Below are 20,897 nucleotides of genomic sequence, written 5' to 3'. Positions count from 1 at the left end.
GCTCGTCGAGATACCCAGCGCGTCCGAGCGCCACCAATCACAGACTTTTATGGGCGGAGATTCCGTGTTTTCGGGTTGCCAAGACAAGATGTTGCGCTGTGTTGTTGGACACAGCGGTTTACCTGGATAAAGTGTAGCATTGCTGTCGGGAATTTGAAAAAACGGGATTAGAAAGAGGAAAAGGTTTTACTGTGAAAACAACAAACGTGGTAACCGTAATTAGTTTTAGGTAAGTACTAAACAGTGTTATTGTTTGCAGGGTTGCTTTCGGCGTTTTACTAGTTAACTTGGAGTCAAGCAAGGAGCAAAGAAACCCATATCGCTGTCGCAGCCTTGGCGCCCCTGTAACTGGCTAGCCTAGCCTAGCTAGACATTGTTTTTGTTTACAGTAAGTATTGAAGTATTGTACTTGAAAAGAAGACGTGGATAAGGCATGTCCGAAATCTGTAGCTAGCTCTCCTTAGGTCAACCTGGTAGCTAGATGGTGATAAAAGTTTGGTCAGGTTGTAGGCATTGTAGTTAGCTGTAACTAGCCGGCTAGCTGGGTTAATAACGTTCGTTGTTAAGCGACAGGCTGGCCATAGCTACTTGTTTGTCAGTTTATTGAATCCAGCTGACATGGACGTGCCCCCCGAATCAACAGGGCAGGAAAGTAATACGAGTTGTATTGCGGAATAAATGCCCCAAATATTAAGCATCTTGGCCCAGGCCTGCTTGAGTTATTATGACAGATACCGATTAACGTTAGAATAAATGTCTAATAGGGGCGACGTTGTTGGGATCCGTGTCTATGGAAATGCAATACCTGGGAATAAGTTACTATGTTGTATAGCAATATTGGTTATCTAGCTGGTGTGCTTCCTGAAGTATAGCAAGCTATAGTCTGTGTTCTTTAGTTCTTACACTAAAGAACTAAAGTTCTGCGTGGAGTTTTCGGATGATGCGTTGAATACATCGCACATTAATGATGATGTACTTGACTATCAGTAACTTTGTAAATTACACTTTGTTAAAGTATATAAGTAGCTACCTTTACAACTACATTGTGAGTTCCAGTTTTAGGCTTAGGGTTATCATTTATGAATGACCAATTAAATGAATAATCACTGGATGTCCTCCGCTTACGCAGTTAGTGCTGTATGGTTTGGAGTTAAATAGTGTAGCTGTAAATAATTGTTGGTGTATCATTGGGTCCTCTTCCACTGCAGTTAAATGCTTTACAGTGAAATCCTCTCCCAGTACAGATGAACTCTACTGAACCCACACTCACTGGAGCAAGCCCAAACATTTTACCACTAAACCTCCCTAACACCAGTTGATTCTTTCCTTCTTACTCCTCAACGGCTGCGGTTAAATGCTTCATCACTGAGTCTTCCTCTGTGCTGCTCAGACTGGGGGATGATGCACACCACCCGCAGTCCCGTATCCATCCAGGTGGGTGGCGCTGGCGAGGCTCTGGACCTGAGCCTGAGCGGATCGCAGCTGTCCATGGGCCGCAGACCCAGCAGCGCCTCCCCAGGGAAACACTTCTGCCGCTCCGTATCTGTGTCTGTGGCCGGTGATGGACGCGGCAAACGTAACACGCTGGTGAGTCATTGAGGGGCCTGTCGGTTTCCATGCCTATTTCTGTTTCTCCTTTAACTGTGTGTGTGTGTGTGATTGGTGAAGACCTTGCCTTTTATAACTTGTCTGATATGATATTGAGAGTGAATTAGACCAAAATGTATCCTAATAGTGATTGTAATCCTATAACATGGTGACATATACTTGCCTAGAATATCATGTACACAAGGTTTCCAGAGTACAGCTGATGAAAGACCTCTGTCCAAAGTGCATTTCTCTGAAACCTTGTGCACTATACTGAAACTACACCATCTCTGTAATGCTGAAAAGGAAATGTATCCTCTTGCATGTAGGGTTAAGGCTGTACGGCTGTTAAAGGTGTTTTGCTTTTTTACAGGTTGAAAAAAAATAACTTGCATGTCTTTAGATGATATTTCTGCTTGTTGAAATGTTATGCAACACAAGCAGTCAGCATTCAGCCATGCAGAATATCTGTAGAATGTCCTATTAAGGGCCATGTGCACTTAACACACATTCTGTGACTGGCTTTTAATCACCGTGTGGTTCCCTGTTGCTGACAGTATGACACTGGTGTTGGGAGTTCCCGTGCCGTTAAGAACCTGCGCCGATCCAACAGCACGACGCAGGTGAACCAGCAGGCCAACATTAGCCTCAGGTACAGAACACATCCAACCTTCCCAGTGATTGTCAGTGCTGTGATTTGCTTTCCTCTACTTGCTGACTGGTAGTCAGTACACTCCTTTTAGATTTATTGTTTTAAACAGTGTCAGCATTTAAGGTTCTCTCAACTGCTTTCGCTACTGTTTATCACACAGAAAATTCTAGGAACATTTCTTATCCAAAAGCCAAATTGAAAGCCTAAAAATGATTTGGCAAAATATGAAATGGAGTTGTGCCTGTGTATGATTTTGTAAAAGTCCTTAAGAAAATGATCTATAATCTTCTGATAACTGGAATGGGACAGTTCTCATAAGCCACAATTGAGATGAAGTGACAGCAGGGACTCATGCTAATCCCACACGCGCACACACACACACACGTGGATTATCCTAAACTGGATGAAGAAAATGGTAGTTAAGTGACTCAGGAGCAAAGACTGTATGCTTAGAGCTCTGCAAAGCCATGAACTGCAGGTTTAAATTCCAGCAATTGTGTGATCTCTCGTCAGTAGCTGATAAGGTGTATGGTACTTGGCAACACATCAGATGTTTGCCCATCGCCAAGACGGGGGACGTCTGAAACCTGCCTCTCCTCCTAGCACTGTCATGCATGGTTGGCTGCACTTAAGCATCTGGGGTGATATGGGAGTTGGTCTGCAGGATTTGGGGGTTGCTGCAGAGAGTAGCAACAGCTGCGGTTTTGCAGGGCTGCTTTTCTTTTTTTTTTTTGCTTTCAGGAGACAATGGCTATTGTGAGCAGTCGTCTGCTGAGAGAGAGAGCAGGGTGCTTGGGGCAGCTTTGTCCCAAGCGGGCGGAGGTGGTCATGGTGGGGCCTCTCGGGTTTCTGTTAAACGAGGCTGAAGTGAAAGGAGACGTGTGCGTGCACGCTGTTGATCAGCCCCCATCTCCCTCCCCTCGCTTGGCCCCCTAAGAAGCAGCAGTGCGTGTGAATGCAGGATGACCCAGCCTTATTCCATCCTAGTCTTCCGTACACCCCCCCCCACCCCAGCCAACGGGTGACACGAAGGAACGTGCTTTTCCAGTGGTCCTTGGGCGGCTTTTCTCTCTCCTTTGGGCCAGCTGGCAGAGGGTGTGTCCCCTCTTCATCCCCTACCAGATGCCCACGCTGAGTCAGGCATAGAAGGGCCCAGCACGGACGCTAGCGAGACCCAGACACCGTCTCTCAGAAGCATCTGCCCTCTTCCGTGGCATTTAAATGTGAAAGCCATACATCTGGGCGCTTTCTCCGCCTTCTCTGAAGGCGTATGTCCCCTTTAAAGGACAGCCCTGATCACATTCCTAAGGTCTGGCCTAATGCAGCTGCCATTACAAAGCTGTCGTCACAGCATTAAAAAAAAGCTTTTTTAAAAGTTTTTTCTAAGTCTGTGTTCATCTGATATGGTTAGCCATGCTCGACAAGTCTGACTGTTTTCAGTGGGTGAGGCGGTAAAGGCATCTGTACTTCCTCCACTCTCGTCTGTCCCAATAACCATAATGGCTCCAATAGAAGTCGAATCCAAATCAACAAACAGAACTTAATGAGTCATTTGGCTTTGTCCAAGTAGACTCTGATTCACATTCAATTCTTTCTCTTCTTTTTCCTCTGCTTTTCTATCTCTCTACTCCTTTCTGCCTTTCTGCCACTGCCTTCTATCACTCTCAGTGAGGAGCAAACGGAAGACTTCATGGCTCTGTTCGACAGTAGTTCTGACGGCAGGCGAAAGCTAGCAAGCCTCACCAAGGCCCCCCCAGACCGTACCACATGGAATGTTCTGGTAAAACCCATCATGCACTGCTCTCTCATTGACTGCTCACTGTCCTGCTGTTTCGTGCTCAGTGATTAAATATATATTATATTTAATAATGCATTTAATTAAGCAGCTTTGAAAACCCCATATCACTTATTTTAGTTTCTCTGACCAATAGGAAGTGAGTAATGTGTACAGTGATAGTCTAGAGGGAGGTTCCCTTCTGCTGTAACACTGTAGAAATGGCAAGAAATTCGCACATCAAGATGTTGAGCTGTAACTTGAGATGGTCATATGGTTGTATTCCTTCGTGCACTAAGAAAATGTGCGTGTGTGTGTGGGTTTGTGTGTCTGTGTCTGTGTGTCTGTGTCTGTGTGTCTGTGTCTGTGTGTGTGTGTGTGTGTGTGTGTGTGTGTGTGTGTGTGTTAGGACGAGCAGACGCGAGCCTTCCCCCTACCTTCCAGTGCCCGCAGCACCTGCAGTGTGGATTCCCCTGCAGCCCTGAAAAAGAGAGATTCTGGCGTCTCTCTGGCTGCCAACTTCACCGCTAACAACAGGTGGCCAGCCATTTCCTGTGGAGTAGCGAGGCTACCCGCCAATGTTTTCCGTTTCTACGGCAACTATGTCTGTTATCTGGTTTTCCCAGTGACCCTTTATGCACGCCTATCGATCAAATGCCCGATTGCTGCATGTAAGGTGAAAAAGATAAATTGCTATTAACCGTTTATGCTGTATGTGAATCGTACTGTGAAAGATGGAAGTGCTCTCTTTATTAGAATGTGGTATGAAGAATCGCCTTAAATGATTGTGTGTGTGTGTACGTACAATGGCGACTAGAATTGAAATACGCACTTTGAATGTTACTGTGTGTGTGTTTAGGAGCAATAAAGGTGCAGTGGGTAACTCTGTGACCACCATTCTGCACAACAACCACTCCGAGAAGCCCCTCACACCCAAGAGCTCCAATCAGAAACCTTGTTTCAAGTATGGCTAATCTGTTAATGGACTCAAATTTTAAAGCAGCTCAACTCACTCTTTTCCCAGCAGGGGGTGCTATATCACTGTCCAAATGTTGTTTTGTTTTGTTTTTTGCTCTCTTCGTGCATTTGTCTGTTCAGTAACATAATCAAGGCTACAGTGAATGATGAGGGCACTCAGGAGGGTGCTTCCCTCACTAAGTCACAGAAGAACTTCTCCTCCACTTCGTCTGGCTCCAACAACAACGCGTCTGTCTCGCGTGGTCCCCACAGCCCACGGTCTGCCTGCAGACGAGAGGTCACAGAGGAGGAAGCTGAAAGGTGAGCACAACCCGCTTTAGATCGGGCGCTTTTATGGATTACAATGTTTTGTTTTTTTTTGGCATGTATGCATGGAGTAAAAATCAAGTTATTAGCTAATAACCATGCACAGAGGTTCACACTGTCTAGCGTGTTGCTCTGTTTTTGAGACATTATGTTAAAGTGTTAGTAAAGAACTCATCTTGGCTAGATGTTTTTGTTTTTTGTTTTTTGTTTTTTTTCCTCTTGGAAAGAAGTGAGCACAACCCCGCCTTCTGGTTTGATGCTTCCAAACTTCATTCACAGGGTTAAAGTTCACCAAGGTGAAATCGGCACGAAGAGAAATTACTCACTTGTGGAAGTGAATTCCTTGCTTGCATTCCTGTGTCGTCCCTTCAAGTGAATGGGGTTTTAATCAGACAGTTTTACCCAAGATTATCCGAGCAAAACGGTGTTGCTCTATTTTCTAATACATATGAAAAGTTTTTCAGTTATCAATAACTGTTATTTTTTTGTTCTTTTGTTACAAACATGAGGAAACAAAGAAAATTGAACAAACAAATAAAGAAAATATTAATTGGCAATTGTAAAATAAATTGAAATGAATTGAAAAAATGAGCCAACACCCAGTTAGCAACTAGTTACTATGTAATTGTAATTTGACACTACTGGTTCTTGCTTACAAGCTCTACATCTGATCTAAATCTCTCGTTTCTGAAGCCTGCCTTTTGGCTAGTGTTTCAGAAATGGCATACCCTTGCCCTGTTAAAAATGTGTACTGAGACGTTACTGCAAGAAATTACAAAATCATGTCATTTTATTGCACAGCCATTCTCAAAAATACCTGACTCGTCTTAAATTGAAATGTATAGCTGCGTGACGCGTGATTTAATGACAACCTCGTCACGTCTGTTAACAGGTTCATCCAGCAGGTCAGCCACGCTGCAGTCACTATCCAGCGCTGGTTCCGTCGGCATGCCAACCGGAGGAGAGCCAATGAGGCTGCCCTACGGCAGATGCTCGCTTCCAAAAAGAAGGTGTGGCATTGCCTGCCCTCTTCTCTGCAGACACTGCGTTGTTCCTGGTCCATTACTCATGGCTCTATTTTGGTATCTTGCTTTAGGTCAAGATACCAAGAATGGATTTTTCGCTGAGTGTTTGATGGGTACTTGGATGTGGCTGTTGCTCGGTTACCATGACAGCAGCATATAATGTCTTTTCAAGCTGACATCACTAGTATAGAGATGATGATGATAAATTACTAGAATGTCAGTATGGGTGATGTTTTCATTTGGCCTTGTAGAAAATTTTTGAATAACCTTTCATTTGAATCAGATTTATTTCTTTATTTACCTTTTGATCGCTGGTCTTGCCTTATCAATAAAGTTGTGTCCCCAGTGCTTCAGTAGGTGGGGCTAGAGAGGTTCTAAGTTTACATACTCGTATTAAAATGACAACATAACATTGAATCAAACAGGAAAGGGAACAGCAGCAGGAAGAAGAGAAGGTGATGGAACCACAGAAGAAGAAAGAGGAGGACAGGAAACGTATCAGAGAAGAGAAGGCTCGCCTGGCCCGACTGACCGCTGTCCGGGTACATCTGGGTCCTCCCACAGAGGCCATTGTTAACTACAGTTTTACACAACAGGAGGGCCTGATTTGAAAGCATTGACTGTGTTGTTAATTGTTGGGGTTAGACTTATAAATGTGATTTAAAAAAAAAAATTAAGCCTTTAATTTTTATGAATATGGTGAGGGTTTAGATTAAGTGTGTGGTTGCAGTTCTGGTTACAGTGTAGTGTATAGCATGGGAGTATAGTCTTGTTTATTTGTTTGTTGTTGTGTGTATGTGTGGGTAACAGGAACTGCAACAGAAGAGGGCCCAGCGTGCTGTAGCGGTGCAGAAAACAGTAGAAGAGTTGGATGCCCCGAGGCATGCTGGCAAGGTGGGGTGTGAAACAGTCGCCCAGAGTTTACCCACCTCCCCTATAGCCGCCAAGGCTAAGAACACGGGTACGAGCCCTACAACTTCACAAAATGGTCCATTTGAGAACACACTATGGTTTCAAAATGCTAATTAAAGAGTTCTTCTCTCTGGTTGCCTGGTGGTGTGTAAATGCCATCTCTGCGTGTTGCCATCTGGGAACAGATTCCACTGTGAATTTGGTGGGCGAGCCGGAAGATGGCACTATGATGAGGGCGGAGTCACCGGCAGCTTGGACGCGAAGAGGCTCGCGGTGTTCTCAGGTGATTCGCGGCAGTTCTGCTGCACCGGCAATGCGGCGCCAAGTAGCTGAACGGAGCTGGCGTACGTAGCGCTTTAGTTCAGCCTTTTCAGAAGCAATACTGGACACGAGCGCTCTGCAGTGTTGTAAAAACACTTCAGGAACTGACAGCCTCACTGGTTAGTTTTCTCCCTTGTTGTCACTGCTGTATGTTGATGGGTGGAACAGTGAAGCTATAGCTGGGATAAATTAGAAGCCTGAGGTTATATGCATATTTCATACACAATGGTAATTCAAAGGTGTGTACACAATATAAACAGTGCATGTTGCATGAACAATAATAAAAACCTGAAAGGAAAAATGAGTGAGCAGCATGGGTAACCAGTGCTCATGCTTGCATCATTCACTGGTGCCTCACATCCAAACCCTTCAGATAAATTTAGCTCAACAAGCGTTATAATGGAGATTGGCCGTCTTTCTCAGGAGATTCTACAGAGGTCTGTAAGTGTGGAGGACCAACAGCAGGGGGCGCCATCGAGCAGAGCTCATTCCAAAACCACTCTCAATGACCTGCTTGACTCCCTCAAGCTGTTGGAGGAGGAGCCAGAGGGCTTGAGGGAGACCAAGACCTACAGGAAGGATAAGTACGCCTGGGTCGACGAGGTAAGTTCACCCGGGTCTGGGTGGTGGTTCTGGGTCAGTCTGATGGGAGAGCAGTAGTTCAGATTTTCTGCTTAGGGCATAAAATGACCCAAACATTCCTTTGTGAACTGCATTGCAAAGTGTTTTGAGGCACCAGCGTGAGCAGATGCACACGTAAGTGGTCTGGATTGGAATCCGAAAGAATGAGTTCTTGTTCGCACTTCAAGGGGAATTCTTAAATGACACACTGGGAGAATGAAACTTCAAGGGTTTCATCCGAGTGTTTTACACCCCACCTTCCCAGCATGCCGCAGGGCATTCATGTAGTCGTCTACTGTTTTCCACTACTAAGTGGTGAAACGTTTCAGGTAGACATAGAATTAGTATTGTGATATAAGGTGGTTCACAACAATCATTTAAGATATGAGGATGTTAGAACATGGTTACTGGAAAAAAGAGAGAATCAGTTATGGGTAATGATGTGAAGGCTGGCCATGCTGGGTGACCGTTGCTCAGTGCCAACCTGCTGTTCTCAATCCCACCACCCAAGGGCGGCGCCTCCATCTCTCTCACCACGGATAACGTGGAACGGCACGGGCAGCTGAGCCAGACCCCTGCCCTGCCAGATGGGGGCGCTCTGCTGTCCGAGGCCAAGCTGCAGAGCATCATGAGCTTCTTGGATGAGATGGAGAAGTCGGAGCAGGAGAGGCCGCGCTCCGTCACCTCCGGATCACACCGAGAGGTACAGCAGCCGTGCACGCGCTGGCATTGATTTGTATGCCGTATTTTTAATTTGTTGGAACAGCAGCATTTTGTGTGTGTGTGTGTGTGTGTGTGTGAAGGCCCTGCTCTCTGAGGAGGAGCTGGCTGGAGTTGATCAGGCTTCAGCGACTGCTGCTGAGGTCACCGGCTCCATGATGAGACTTAAACTGGAGCTGGAGGAAAAAAGACGCACAGTCAGCATGTTACAGATTGCTCTGGTACATGCACATGCGCACAAACACACCCCAAAATGGTCTAGTAATATTCCATACACAAAGAAACCTACTACATACACACACGCGCATTACTAACTATTCTTGTAATGTTAATTACGCAGACGGAAAACCACTACTACATACACACAGCTTCTCATATAAACACGCTTAGCCCACATGTGGCGAGTTCACCGCACGGCTGACACAGGCCCTTGTCTGGCCCGCAGGCTCGGCAGAAAGAGCTTACCCTGCACCACGTGAAGGAGACGGAGAAGCAACTGACACACACCTTCCACCTGCAGAAACAGCAGTATGAAGCCACCATCCAAAGACACCTGGCTTTCATAGACCAGGTACCAGCTGCTGTGGGCCAGTAGAAGACCGTGTGTGCATGTGAACACGCGCACACTCATCATCCTTTCTGATTTCTGAAACAGCCCTTGAAATTTCTGCATTTGCCCGTTGTCTCCCAGCTGATCGATGATAAGAGGGCGCTGAGCGAGCGCTGCGAGGGCGTGGTGACTGAGCTCAAACAGGTCGACCAGAAGTACACAAAGAAGATCAACCAGATGCAGGAGCAGCACGAGCTGGTACGCGCACCTAGAAGAGTGTCCTTCCACAGCTGGGGAGGATGAGAGTAGAGACCCTGCTAGTATTGGCAAGCCACACCAACTCTGCCAGCCTGGATCTTGCCGCCAACGCACTACCTGTATTAGCATCATGTTGCCACAAGGGGGCATGCTTGCATGCTTGCTGGCCTGCTTTGCAGCTCTTCTTAATGGCTGTGGGCTGATTTTGCCCAGTCAACTTCATATTATTTCATCATTTCTTTACCACCCCCCCTCCCCGACCCCATTTTCCCATTTATTTTCTTTCTGTATTTTATTACTTTATTTTGTGGTCACTTTGCAGATGCCCATTAACAACTGATGGTTATTTCCCTTACACTAAACCTTTTATATGAAAAAGTGTGTGTGTGTGTGTGTGTGTGTGTGTGTGGAAAGTGCATGCGCTTCCTTGCAGCGTCTCTTTCGCTTTCTTTAACTGTCTTTTCTCTCTCTCTCTCTCTCTCTCTCTCTCTCTTTGTGTGTGTTTATTCGTTCTTCTCTGTTCTTCTGGCTATAGGTGTGGCAAATTCTGGGTCCATTGTGTGAGGTAATTGCCAACCCACAATCTTTCACATTGTCTCAAACAGCCCAAATGTGTGTGAGCTCGCAAGCTCTTCAGATTCCTGCAGTCGCCAAGTTAGTTACTGCATGTGTAGCCATGTTCCGCTAAATAGTGTAGCCACGGCCACAGATCTGTTGCTGGCATTTGTTTTCCTACTGAATGGTGGAAACCCTACTGCTCTTTTCACAGTCTGCTTCTCCTGGCTCGCTGTCACCCTCAGCTCTACTGTGAGAAGCCTTGTAGAGAAGCTAAATGTAGAATACCAGACAGCAGTGTGGGTTTGTAGCATGACTTTCAGAGACAGGGCAGGAACCAACCATGCTGTTAACACTCATCACTAGTCTCACTCATTAGGGAAGAAAAGGATTTAGATTTGCATGTGATGGTTGGTATCTACTGAGGATTACTGTTGCGGAAGGAACCTGTCAGTCCTGTTAATCCTTTCTTTGTCCTGTGGTGAACATGTCTAATTTAACATCAGGCGTTCTTCAAAAAAAGAGAAAAGTATTGTTTTTTATTGCATGCATCCCTTGTTAAAAGCTTGTTGGCTTTGAGAGGCGCACACACACACACTCTCACCCTCACCCTCACCCTCCAAAACAATGACTGGTCTGTAGTGGTGATGTGACTGTGTTTGTACATTGTGCCACTACCACATTCTATTACTCTAAGTTCCAAATAAGCAGAGTTAGTTTGCAGACACATGCTTCTCAAGTTCTGCGCTTATTGCGAATAAATGTTTGTACCAAGTGACTGGTGTCTGCAGGGTCTGACCTTTTACAGCCCATCACCGAGTCCAGTAACTATAGAGACGTTTCTTTTTCTTTCTTTTTTTTTCCACTGAAGAATTCTGTTTCACTCGGTTCCTCCATGTCCTCTCTACCCCCCAGGAGATTAAGAAGCTGAAAGAGCTGATGAGTGCCACCGAAAAGATCCGCAGAGAGAAATGGATCGACGAGAAGACCAAAAAGATCAAGGAGATCACCGTCAGAGGTGAGCTAGATACCACAGACGTACCCTCTCCCAGTCACAGCTCTGTGGAGCTAGCAAACTGGCACACGCTACAGGCCCCAATCAGCACACACCGGGTGGTGCAGTTTAGCCATTCCTGGTGTGTTAAGTTGACCATTTGCTTGGCTATGTTCTGATGGTGCATGATTCACAGCGCAAAACATGCTATGATCATCTTAGCAGTTAATGCTTTGTGGAGACAGCAAGTGTTTGTTTTGTCTCTCTCACTATGCCACCCTCGTACCTCTGCATTCAGCTTGAGGGAATCCGTGTCTGAGAACTGGCAGAATTAGTGTAGTGAGTGAAGTGAGACGTGGTGGTTCAACCAGAAGAAAGCTGGAGTGGAATTTAAAAACACATATGACTATGCAACGTGAATGTGACCATGTCTGGGTGTGCAGATATGGAAGCAAACGCAAACAATTGGGAATACTGATCTGTACTGAACTGATCGTGACCTAACAGCATAATTGTGTAATTATCTCTCTGTGTGTGTGTCTTGTACTTTAACATCCTGTGCTGGATGTTTGTTATTCCAGAATGTGCTAGTAACAGTAATCAACTTCTGTTGTGTTTATAGTCTCCCTTTCCTATACACTTATGTCATGTCATGCTTTTAATTGTAATGTCACATTAAAACGCCTTGTAAGGTATTAAAAACAATGGTCCAAGTTCATAAAACCTACTGCCATGTTTAACATGATGTTAACAGCAAATAGCGTTGTTTTTTTTTTGTTCATAAATGTGGATTGCAAGCATATCTTATCTTTATGGATATGCGGTGTTGATGCATTTGGACTCTTGCATATGAGGTCAGCGCCTCACACTAAAACACTGCACTGCAAAAATACCACCTGAAGATATGAATGTCTTGTCAAGAAGCTATTTTGGATTGGGTGTTCTTGATGGCACTTGCAAATCCTTTATCTATTTTTAGATACATTTATTTCAAAGGTACTATTTTGGTCTGCAGTAACTGCAGTAGTAGAATTATAAAAGAAGAAGGAAACTTGCTTGAACAGGAACTCAGAACCTTTGCTATTTAAAAATTAAAATTTATCACATGGATATAGGCAATCTATTTACTTATATTTAAATTTGTTTGGAAACCATTTATAAATGTTATAGCACTAAAAGGGCAGTGGTTAAGGTACTTGACTTGTAATCAGAAGGTTGCAGTTTCAAGCCCCACCACTACCAAGTTGCCACTGTTGGGTCCCTGATCAGGGCCCTTTAACCCTCAATTGCTTGAATTGTATACAGTCATAATTGTAAGTTGCTTTGGATAAAATCATCAGTGAAATGCCATAAGTGTAAACATGCAAGTGCCACCTTGGTGAAAAGTTAGAAATGTGTGAAAGTTTTATGCAACTGACAATTTTCATAGTACTGCTAGTCTCATGCCCGGGCTTAGTCAGTCATCTGTCTCTTGGCATCGGTCTTTAATGTGTGGACTCATTTACATGTTGATTTTGATTGGCTTTCACCTTGGATACAGGTGAATTTCCTGCAGCGGTAAGCTGACACTGGTGCTCTAATTATGTCTCAGTAAATTTATAAATAGGAATTAAATAGTGTTTAACTGTCAAGTTTCATTAACCTGGCGCAGTTTGATACAAGCCCAGTGCTGCCCACAGGATTTTCACAAACATCCTTTGTTTTTAGATCACATTGGATGCTTTGTTTACACATAGAGCTTTCAGTTAATCTGTCAGAAATGAATATCCATTTATTTCCTCTTAAATTGTTAGATTGAAGTCTTATTGCTAGTTTTGTTTGAGTATCTGAGTTTGAAATAGTTTGTTTACCTTGTCCCACCTCTGTTATCTTATTAGGCTATATATAACCTGTGTGCAGTGCTTATATGCAGCTGTCAGAGGTGTGTGTGTGAGCACGCGCTGTTATCTGATTAGCCATGGGAGGCACTTGTTCTGAAAACACAGAGTGTCTGAGTGAGTCTTGGCTTCATGATAAGGAACATTACCTTAAATACAGGCTACAAGGCACATTACCTTAAATATAGGCTACAAGGCACATTACCTTAAATGCACTATTCTGGATTTGGTTTTTTTCCTTTTCTACCTTTTAATCGAAAGGTCCCTTCATACTGACGTGGTGAGCATCTAGCATACTGCCCTTTCCCTTTAATTTAGGCATTGGTTCTGAAAACATTAATCTTTTATGCATCTCTGTCACCTGGGTCTGCTCTGAAGGCTTTTGTTTTGATGCACCCGTGCACGTGTGTGCTTGTGTGTTCAGGTCTGGAGCCAGAGATCCAGAAGCTTATCTCCAAGCACAAGCAGGAGCTGAAGAAGTTGCGCATGCTGCACGAGGCTGAGCTCCTGCAGGCAGATGAGAGAGCCGCGCAGCGCTACATCCGCCAGGCTGAGGAGCTCCGGCAGCAGTTGGAGAGAGAGCGAGATGAAGAGTGCCAGAGAGAGAGGGAGCTCGCCAAGCAGAGGTACACTCACACACACTCACTCAGACTCACAGAAGGGCAAACACAGGAAAAAAAGAGATTTAACTTGCCAAGCAGAGGTATGCCCATAACCGTGTCTATTTGTGTGTGCGCATATATACACACACACACACACTGTTTCTTTAACATTATTCTTTCTCTAACACAGATTACACATGTAAGTCTTTAAAGGAGCAGCTCACCCACTCAGTGCCAACCAAAGAAGGGCCAACCACACTGCTGTGTAACGTGCCCCATAGCTATAAACTCCACGTTTTAAGACTGTTTAAGACCGGTTTCTCGCTCAGAACTGAAGGCAGGAGACGTGAACAGCACCAGAGAGAAGCAGGAGCTCACCTTCACTTGTTTGTGCAGCTGTTTCAGTGGGGCGCATGCAGACCCATACAGACTCATCGTTTGGCCGCCTCGTGCTGTTTAAGTCTACAACTGTTGGGGATGAATACTTGCATGTGCTCACAGACACACTCCATGTCTCTCTCGCTCACTCTCGCACATTCATACGCACACACACACACTTTCCACATCTTTATACTGTAACAATATTAAAGAACTGTGTGTGTGTGTGTGTGTGTTAGGTTTGAAAAGCAGCTGCAGGAAGAAGAAAACACCCTGCAGCAACAGAGACGGCGACTGTATAAGGAGGTGGCCGAGGAGAAAGAACATCTCAATCAGCTAGCTGTAAGGTCGGGGTCAAAAGTTCAAACTCATTCCGCTAAAATGAGCAGCGCACGTTCGTGCTTCATTGCACGGCACACTTGAGGGGTCTCTCGCGTAAGAACGTGCGGTTGTCTGTTCCAGGCAGCGTGAGGAGCTGGAGGAGTTGAGGACTCAGCTGGAGACCAACAGCTCTCTGGCCAGCCGCACGCTGAGGGAAGAAATGGAGAAGAGCCGGGAGGAACAGGAGCGGCGCCATCAGGTACCGCAGGGGTCAGCGGGGCGGAGTCAGCGAGGCAGGGGTCGGCAGGGCGGAGTCAGCGAGGCAAGGGGCGGCCCAGGATGCTGTCCTGCGTGCAGCGCTGATCTCACCCTGCCTTTTCAGGCGTCTCTATCCGGAGAGCTGAACCTCCCAGTCTTCAATCAGGAATAATGCAGACACTTTGTACAGCAACAGTTATTACACAGCAAAAAAAAAAAGGTGTATGGAGCTTGTGAGAATGACTTTGCTTTTAACAGTGCATAGTACGTGAACATCTATGGATATAACACACATTTCGAGCGCGTTGAAGTTGCTGTTCAGTGGGTAAGGCAGCCTAGTCCGTCCTACAATCTCCTGCATCACGGCTCTGAGGAGATAGCGTGTGATATCATCTTTTACATAGGTTTGTGATCCTTAGAGAGTTTGATGGCTACAAAAATGTCTCCACTTGTGTGTTTTAGGTTGAAATGAAAGCCCTGCGGGAACGCATGGAGATTGAGAAACGGACATGGGAGGAAAATTACATGAAAAAAGAGGTGGGTGATGAGGGTGTGATGGGGTGGGGTGGAAATAAGAAAAGCTTTAGCTCAGCTTTAGTTCAGCTGTTTGTTATGAAGTGAAAAATGGATTACGCAACACTAAGAATTGTTTAAATTATAGTTGGTAATTCAGTATGTAAAAATGTGATACTTTTAATATTATTTATTTAGTTTTAAAGTGGGTGGAAAACGTGGGTGGCGGAAATATATTAGGTCAGTAGAGATGGGTGCCAGGGATTTGTAGCTGACATCCTTGTTTGTGGGATCTGATTTTGGAGTCTGTAAAGTAAAGATAGCTGTGAAGGAGTTATCAGAAGTAGTTGAAAGGGCTAGTCAGTGGTTGTGGATGAGCACAGGCTAGTTGGGGAAATGCATTATAAAGATGGAATGGCTGAGATGTTCAATGTTTCAGTATTTCAGTGAGGACTGGACAGGTGAGTGGATTGTTGAGTCATGTCATTGTTTAATATGGTAGATCCACATGGAACCATCAGCAATAAGCGTTAACAGGTCGAGTGCGGCTGGGTATGGCCTCAGTCACTGGGAAGCTCAGTATGGATATACTGTGTTGGGAGTGTTTGGTGCAGTAGATAAAATCGATATTGAACTGGCGGCACTGGGAACGCATTTACCGTGCTAGTGGGGAAAGGCCTTTCCCATTCTGTGTTGAAGTTCTTACTCAGAGGAATACAGACTGAAATGGATTATCCGTTGTAGGTCTGCTGGGTCCCAATATTATGTTATTCCTTTATAGATTGTAGCAAATTGGCCCCTTCAGTAGTTTAAGCAGTAGGGTATGTGCCCAAGTGGTTTATGTACAAAACTAAAAGGAAGTGTCATTAGAGCACCTTTCACTCCTTTGCGAACCCTTCAAACCAGTGACCTCCTGTGATTGACCAGTAGCAACAGTCATTTATCAAGGAGTCAGCGTAGTTGAGAATCACCGACTAGACGCGTCATATGGTGGTCTCCGCCCACGTCCAGCTGTATTGTTTGCGTGTGCGTAAGTCGTGCAGCACATCAAACATAACAGCAAGCGGCGGGTCTCGTGACAGGATGCGTGGCTGCTAAGCAGAGAGAGAGAGCTGAAAGAAGAAGTGCGTCGGGGGCGGGACAAAGAGATCGAGCTGGCCATTCAGAGGCTGGAAGAAGAAACCAGCGGCGCCAGGGAAGAATGCGAGAGAGCCGCTGATAATCGGTAAGGGCGTGCGAGTGTGTGCGCTTGCGTGCATGCGTGTTGTTTCCCATGATCATTCACTGTTCATGAGTGTGTTCCTGCTGATGTACTTTTGTGATGCTGCGTAAAACCAGGCAGTCCACATGATGTCTCTTCCATGAAAGATGTGGCAACCTGTACAACGGGCATTGAGTGTGTGTGTGGGTGTGTGTGTGAGAGAGCTGGCTTTGCTACAAAAAAAATTATTTGAACCTTGTGTTCCGTGTGTGTGTCCAGTGTAAAGCGTGTAAGGGAGAAGTATGAGGCAGAGCTGCAGGAGTTTGAACGGTCGGAGCGGGCGGCGCTGGACAAGCAGCAGGAGATGAAGAAGAGGCAGAGTGAGCTGGAGGGAGAGCTACTCCACCTGCAGACGCTCCTCAGACAGAGAGAGCAGGACATGGCCGACGTCACCCAGGTACCCGCGGCTGCGGCCAGCCACGCCTTCCTGAAAGAAACGGAGCTGTTCCAGTATTCAGGAGTGTTAACGTGATAATCATGTCATTATTCCTTCAGTGCAAAACCAGTACCATGGCCTTGTTAAATGCCTTGAAAGAAATGACATTTTGCAGCAAAAGTGAAATTTAGCCAACCAATCACCGGGGTACCAAAGTGATGCAAAATTTATACACACACACACACACACACAGACAAGTGATGTGCAGTCAGACTCATCTAACACTTAAGAGACAACAAAGTGGGTAGAAGATGTAATATAAACACACTCACACCGTGTTTTCCTGCCACCTGCCTGCAGATCCGTGACAAGCTGGCGGAGGAGAGGCGGAGCCTCGCGGAGGTCATCCGGCAGGACTTCGCCGAGCGCCTCATCACAACCGAAGAGGAGAACCGAAGGATGAAGGTGGAGGTGGCAGAAGTGCGCGCCCGGCTCCGCTTGGAAGTGGAGCGGCTGAGCAGGGAGAAGGAGGAGGAGCTGGCGGAGGTGCACCAGCGGTGAGGAGCTCCGGCGGAGCGCTCCGCTTCAGACGCCGTGCACGTGCAGCCGGCTCTCTCTCCATAATGTCACGCGCATTTGTTTCTCCTTCTAGGGTAAAGTCAGCCGTCCTAAAGAAGGAGGAAACCGTCAACAGCTTACGAAAGCAGCACGAGGTGTGTCGTGCCGTCCTGTCTAACGGACATGAGCTTCCGTCCCGCGAAAACAAGGTCGTTTAAAAACAAGAAAATGAGTCCAGCATTTTAATTTTTTTTTTTTTTTTTTTCCCCCTTTCTCTCTTTTTTTCTCTACCAGGCTGCGTTGAAGAGGGCAGATCACCTGGAAGCACTGTTGGAACAGCAGAGGAAACAGCTGTTGGGGAAATGATCGACCAGCGAGGAGGTGGCGAGCCTCCCTACCCCCAGTGCCCACGACGAGCCGACAGACTAGGACAGCGAGACCATTACACCGCCACTTTTTCTCCCGGCCTTTCCCATGGGAACAGCTGCACAGAGAGAGTGGGGGCTTTTTCAGTGCAGACTCCATCAGAGTCGCCTTTGTGTTTCTGCCATTCTCTTCCCCTTGGACTAGACTGTGGCCTTGTCCTTTTGCATCCTGCCACACACGCACACGCACGCATGCACACAAATGGAAAAAAGCTGGAGGGGAGCATGGGGGAGGGGCTGTTTTGAAGTACTTTTGTGCCGGAACTTGCTTTGTCCGCCTGAGCAGAGAGCTGCTGTGAGTGGGGGTGTAGAGGCCCCATGCTGGGCGCCGAGCCCTTCATAGTAAAGCATTTCCAGATGTTCCCAGAGCACAGCACTGTCGTCTCTCCCCCGCCCCCTCGCCCATCGCAGGCTTCTGTGCATGGTTTCTCCCCTGAAGGCAGAGAACAAAGCTGAAGAGTGACTTCACAGTTTGATTTTTAAACTCGGTTTGTTTTAAAGGTTCTCTGCTTTAAATATGTGAAAGTGATGTGTGTTAATAACAAGTTCAAACCCTGCGCGAGTTTAAAAAGTGCTTTTCACTCCATCAGACCCCCCGCCCGAAAGAAGGCAGCCTTCCTACTTTTGCCTCACACAGATGCCAACCCCCCCCCCCGTGCTGATCTAGTCTAGTACTGAACTGGGATCAGCCCTGAGATCTATCACATGCACGCTGAAGGACATGCCCAGCCCTGCTCTGGACCTGCCTCACAGGTGTCTGTGTAGCATTGTTTAATAATGACCACAGAACTACCCTAAGTAGTGTTTAGATAAGAGAAGATTCTGGAAGCTTTGGAATGTTGATCGAGATGAAGGGAAACCTCAACTGTGTTTTGAGCAAGTCCACAGATAGATCGGGTTTATAGCAGAATGCAGCTCCCAGCGTACTGGGGACCCACAGCATGTGAGGGAGAGAAGGCTACAGCATGTACAGAGAGGAGAGAGGGAACAAAGCCATAATTAGAGGGGTTTGGCGATCCAGACAGGCATACCACAGCAGGGCAGGTTTGCATGTGTTCAGGCCAATGCTCTCGGCACGCAGTGTGCATGTCTCGGACAGCCCGGAGAGCATGAGCGGCAGGATGTGGTAAAGTGCCCAGAGGGCAGAGCAGGAGAGGGGGCCCTCAAACGCTCAGTGCCCTCCTCTCGTGCCCCTCCTCAATCTCGCGCGCTCTCTCTCTCTCACACGCGCACACACACACTCTCTTTTTCCCATTCTCGCTCCTCATTCGCCAGTCCTACACTGGTCGATCCAGTGAAACGTCCTTTCTCAAGTTTGGCTGTTTTGTGTGGAATGTACTTTGATTTGCCTTCTTGATTCGAACCCTTTCTCTGCCTCTGAAAGGGCCCAGTGAGTCTGAAGAGCTATGCTCATTTGGGCTTGCACCACTTACGAACGGGAGCAGCAGAATTTTGTTTCAGCTTGGAAACCCTCCCCTGCTCCTGAAAGACCATACGGCTGGTGGCTGAGGAGGAAAAACCCCATCGCATTTTACTGGTGGAACGTACGGGCTAGATGTTGGCCCAGGTGGTGGGACAAGTTTATGTCACAGGCCAGTGAAATATATAAGTTTTAATCCACACTTTGTTTAGCTTTGATATTTATTGATCTTGTAGTAAATGCCTTTATTAGAAAGGCTGACTGACTCCACTCGCTTCTATATGGGTGAGCAGCTCGGTCATGTATGTGCGTAAGCGAAGCCATAGCCGGTTCTGTGCCATGTCTTTTATGAAAAGCCCCGTGTCTGGCCTTTTGAAAACTGTACAGTTATTACTGATCACTCGTACCATTCTTGGATGGGTTTTAGTCAGATTGTTCTGATGTGTGCTAGGTGATGAATAATGATCTGGTGAGAAACGTCTGGGTGAGTGGCGGGGGTTCTACTACTACTACTACCACCACCACCACCACCATCATCACCCGCCATTACTGTTCAGAGTGAGAGGAAAGCATCCCTTTCCTATGAAAATGGTTTAATCTAGCAGTGCACTGTCCTCCTACCCATTACACGGTTCACTCACGAGAGACAGGCCTCTGTTAGTGTTAGCATTAGCCTTAGCCTAGGCCAGAGCTAGTGTACTGGCACCAGCATGGATACTGAGATCTATTTCAGTCATAGTTTTTAGGGGTGAGGACTCCATAATTCCGCCGATAAGCAATTTATAAGGGAACACTAATGAAGTGTGTGTTTGCGTGCATTTGTGCGTGCAAGTATGTACGCTCCAGATTAAAAGAGCATGTCATTTGAACCCCAGTGAAAGGTTCATGTATAATGCCAATTAGAGAAATGTTTCAAACAGTAGGCCCAGAGGTGAGAGCTGAGCGCAGGCAGCTCAAGTGGGTCTCAGCCTTGGTGCCAGTGTGGGTGGAAGCATGGCTGGCGTTGCTGGCGCATGCACGTACCACTCATGCCAATGAGTCCTTGTGTTCTCACCCAATCGCCACTTGCCTTTCGTTTCTTTTTCACTGTTCAATGACCAAAGTCATTTAAATTGTTTTCTTTCCATGTCTAAAGATCTGAATTTTGTCTCTTGGTCATCGTCATTATAAATTGTGCATAATCTGTTTTGACATGTCATTTCTTGTAGCTACTGCCTTGGTTCCCAATTATTATATTGTGAATGTAGTTGTTTTGGCCATCATGATTATGGTGATTTTGAAACTGTGAAATAAAACTCCTTTGACTTGGTGTTGTCATTCTTTCTTTTTGTGTTGCCCTCTGAGCTTTGTGACGGAGTAGTTCGCTCTCACTTAACCTCCTCCTTCGCGCCCACTAATATTCTGGCAGACTGCTGAACACATGGACATGACTTTATTCCCTGCTGTGTACTTCTGGTCTGTGAGTGTCACTTAAGGTCTACAGCTCTCCTCCTCCTTCACAATGCTACTTTTTTTTGGTTAATCTGTCTTTAACCTTTCATTGCTCCTGCCTTCTCTTTTTTTTTTTTTCCCTCACTCACTTTCTCCCTATTAAATCGAGGCAGCATATATGCAGACCAGCCCTTAGCTGAAGTGCTTAGGCTGCCTCGCCTTCA

At 46.1% G+C, this 20,897-nt stretch overlaps 1 protein-coding gene across 4 annotated transcripts; it reads left to right on the top strand.

Annotated features, from left to right (window-relative positions):
* The first annotated feature begins 79 nt into the window (after positions 1–79).
* Positions 80–20,551, top strand: cep131 (centrosomal protein 131). Of its 4 annotated transcripts, none has more exons than XM_035533756.2 (27): positions 80–229; positions 1,391–1,587; positions 2,145–2,239; positions 3,908–4,019; positions 4,432–4,550; positions 4,873–4,977; positions 5,112–5,291; positions 6,190–6,307; positions 6,748–6,864; positions 7,133–7,283; positions 7,420–7,517; positions 7,979–8,158; positions 8,688–8,879; positions 8,980–9,117; positions 9,342–9,467; positions 9,588–9,704; positions 10,240–10,269; positions 11,175–11,277; positions 13,555–13,756; positions 14,350–14,457; positions 14,573–14,690; positions 15,152–15,226; positions 16,285–16,427; positions 16,683–16,860; positions 17,200–17,396; positions 17,492–17,552; positions 17,692–20,551. In XM_035533756.2, the coding sequence occupies exons 2-27, from the start codon at positions 1,399–1,401 to the stop codon at positions 17,761–17,763; spliced, it is 3,324 nt and encodes a 1,107-aa protein (XP_035389649.1). In that variant the 5' UTR covers positions 80–229; positions 1,391–1,398; the 3' UTR covers positions 17,764–20,551. The 4 variants fall into 4 exon arrangements, with proteins under 4 accessions (XP_035389649.1, XP_026868874.2, XP_035389650.1 ...); XM_027013073.3 differs by having other exon boundaries at positions 4,423–4,550; XM_081698403.1 differs by lacking the exon at positions 80–229 and adding an exon at positions 327–388 and having other exon boundaries at positions 4,423–4,550.
* Positions 20,552–20,897: the final 346 nt, after the last annotated feature.

Source organism: Electrophorus electricus, chromosome 15, assembly GCF_041902795.1.
Source record: "Electrophorus electricus isolate QZ-2024a chromosome 15, ASM4190279v1, whole genome shotgun sequence".
Taxonomy (NCBI): Eukaryota; Metazoa; Chordata; class Actinopteri; order Gymnotiformes; family Gymnotidae; genus Electrophorus; species Electrophorus electricus.
This window is presented reverse-complemented; position numbering and strand designations above follow the sequence as displayed.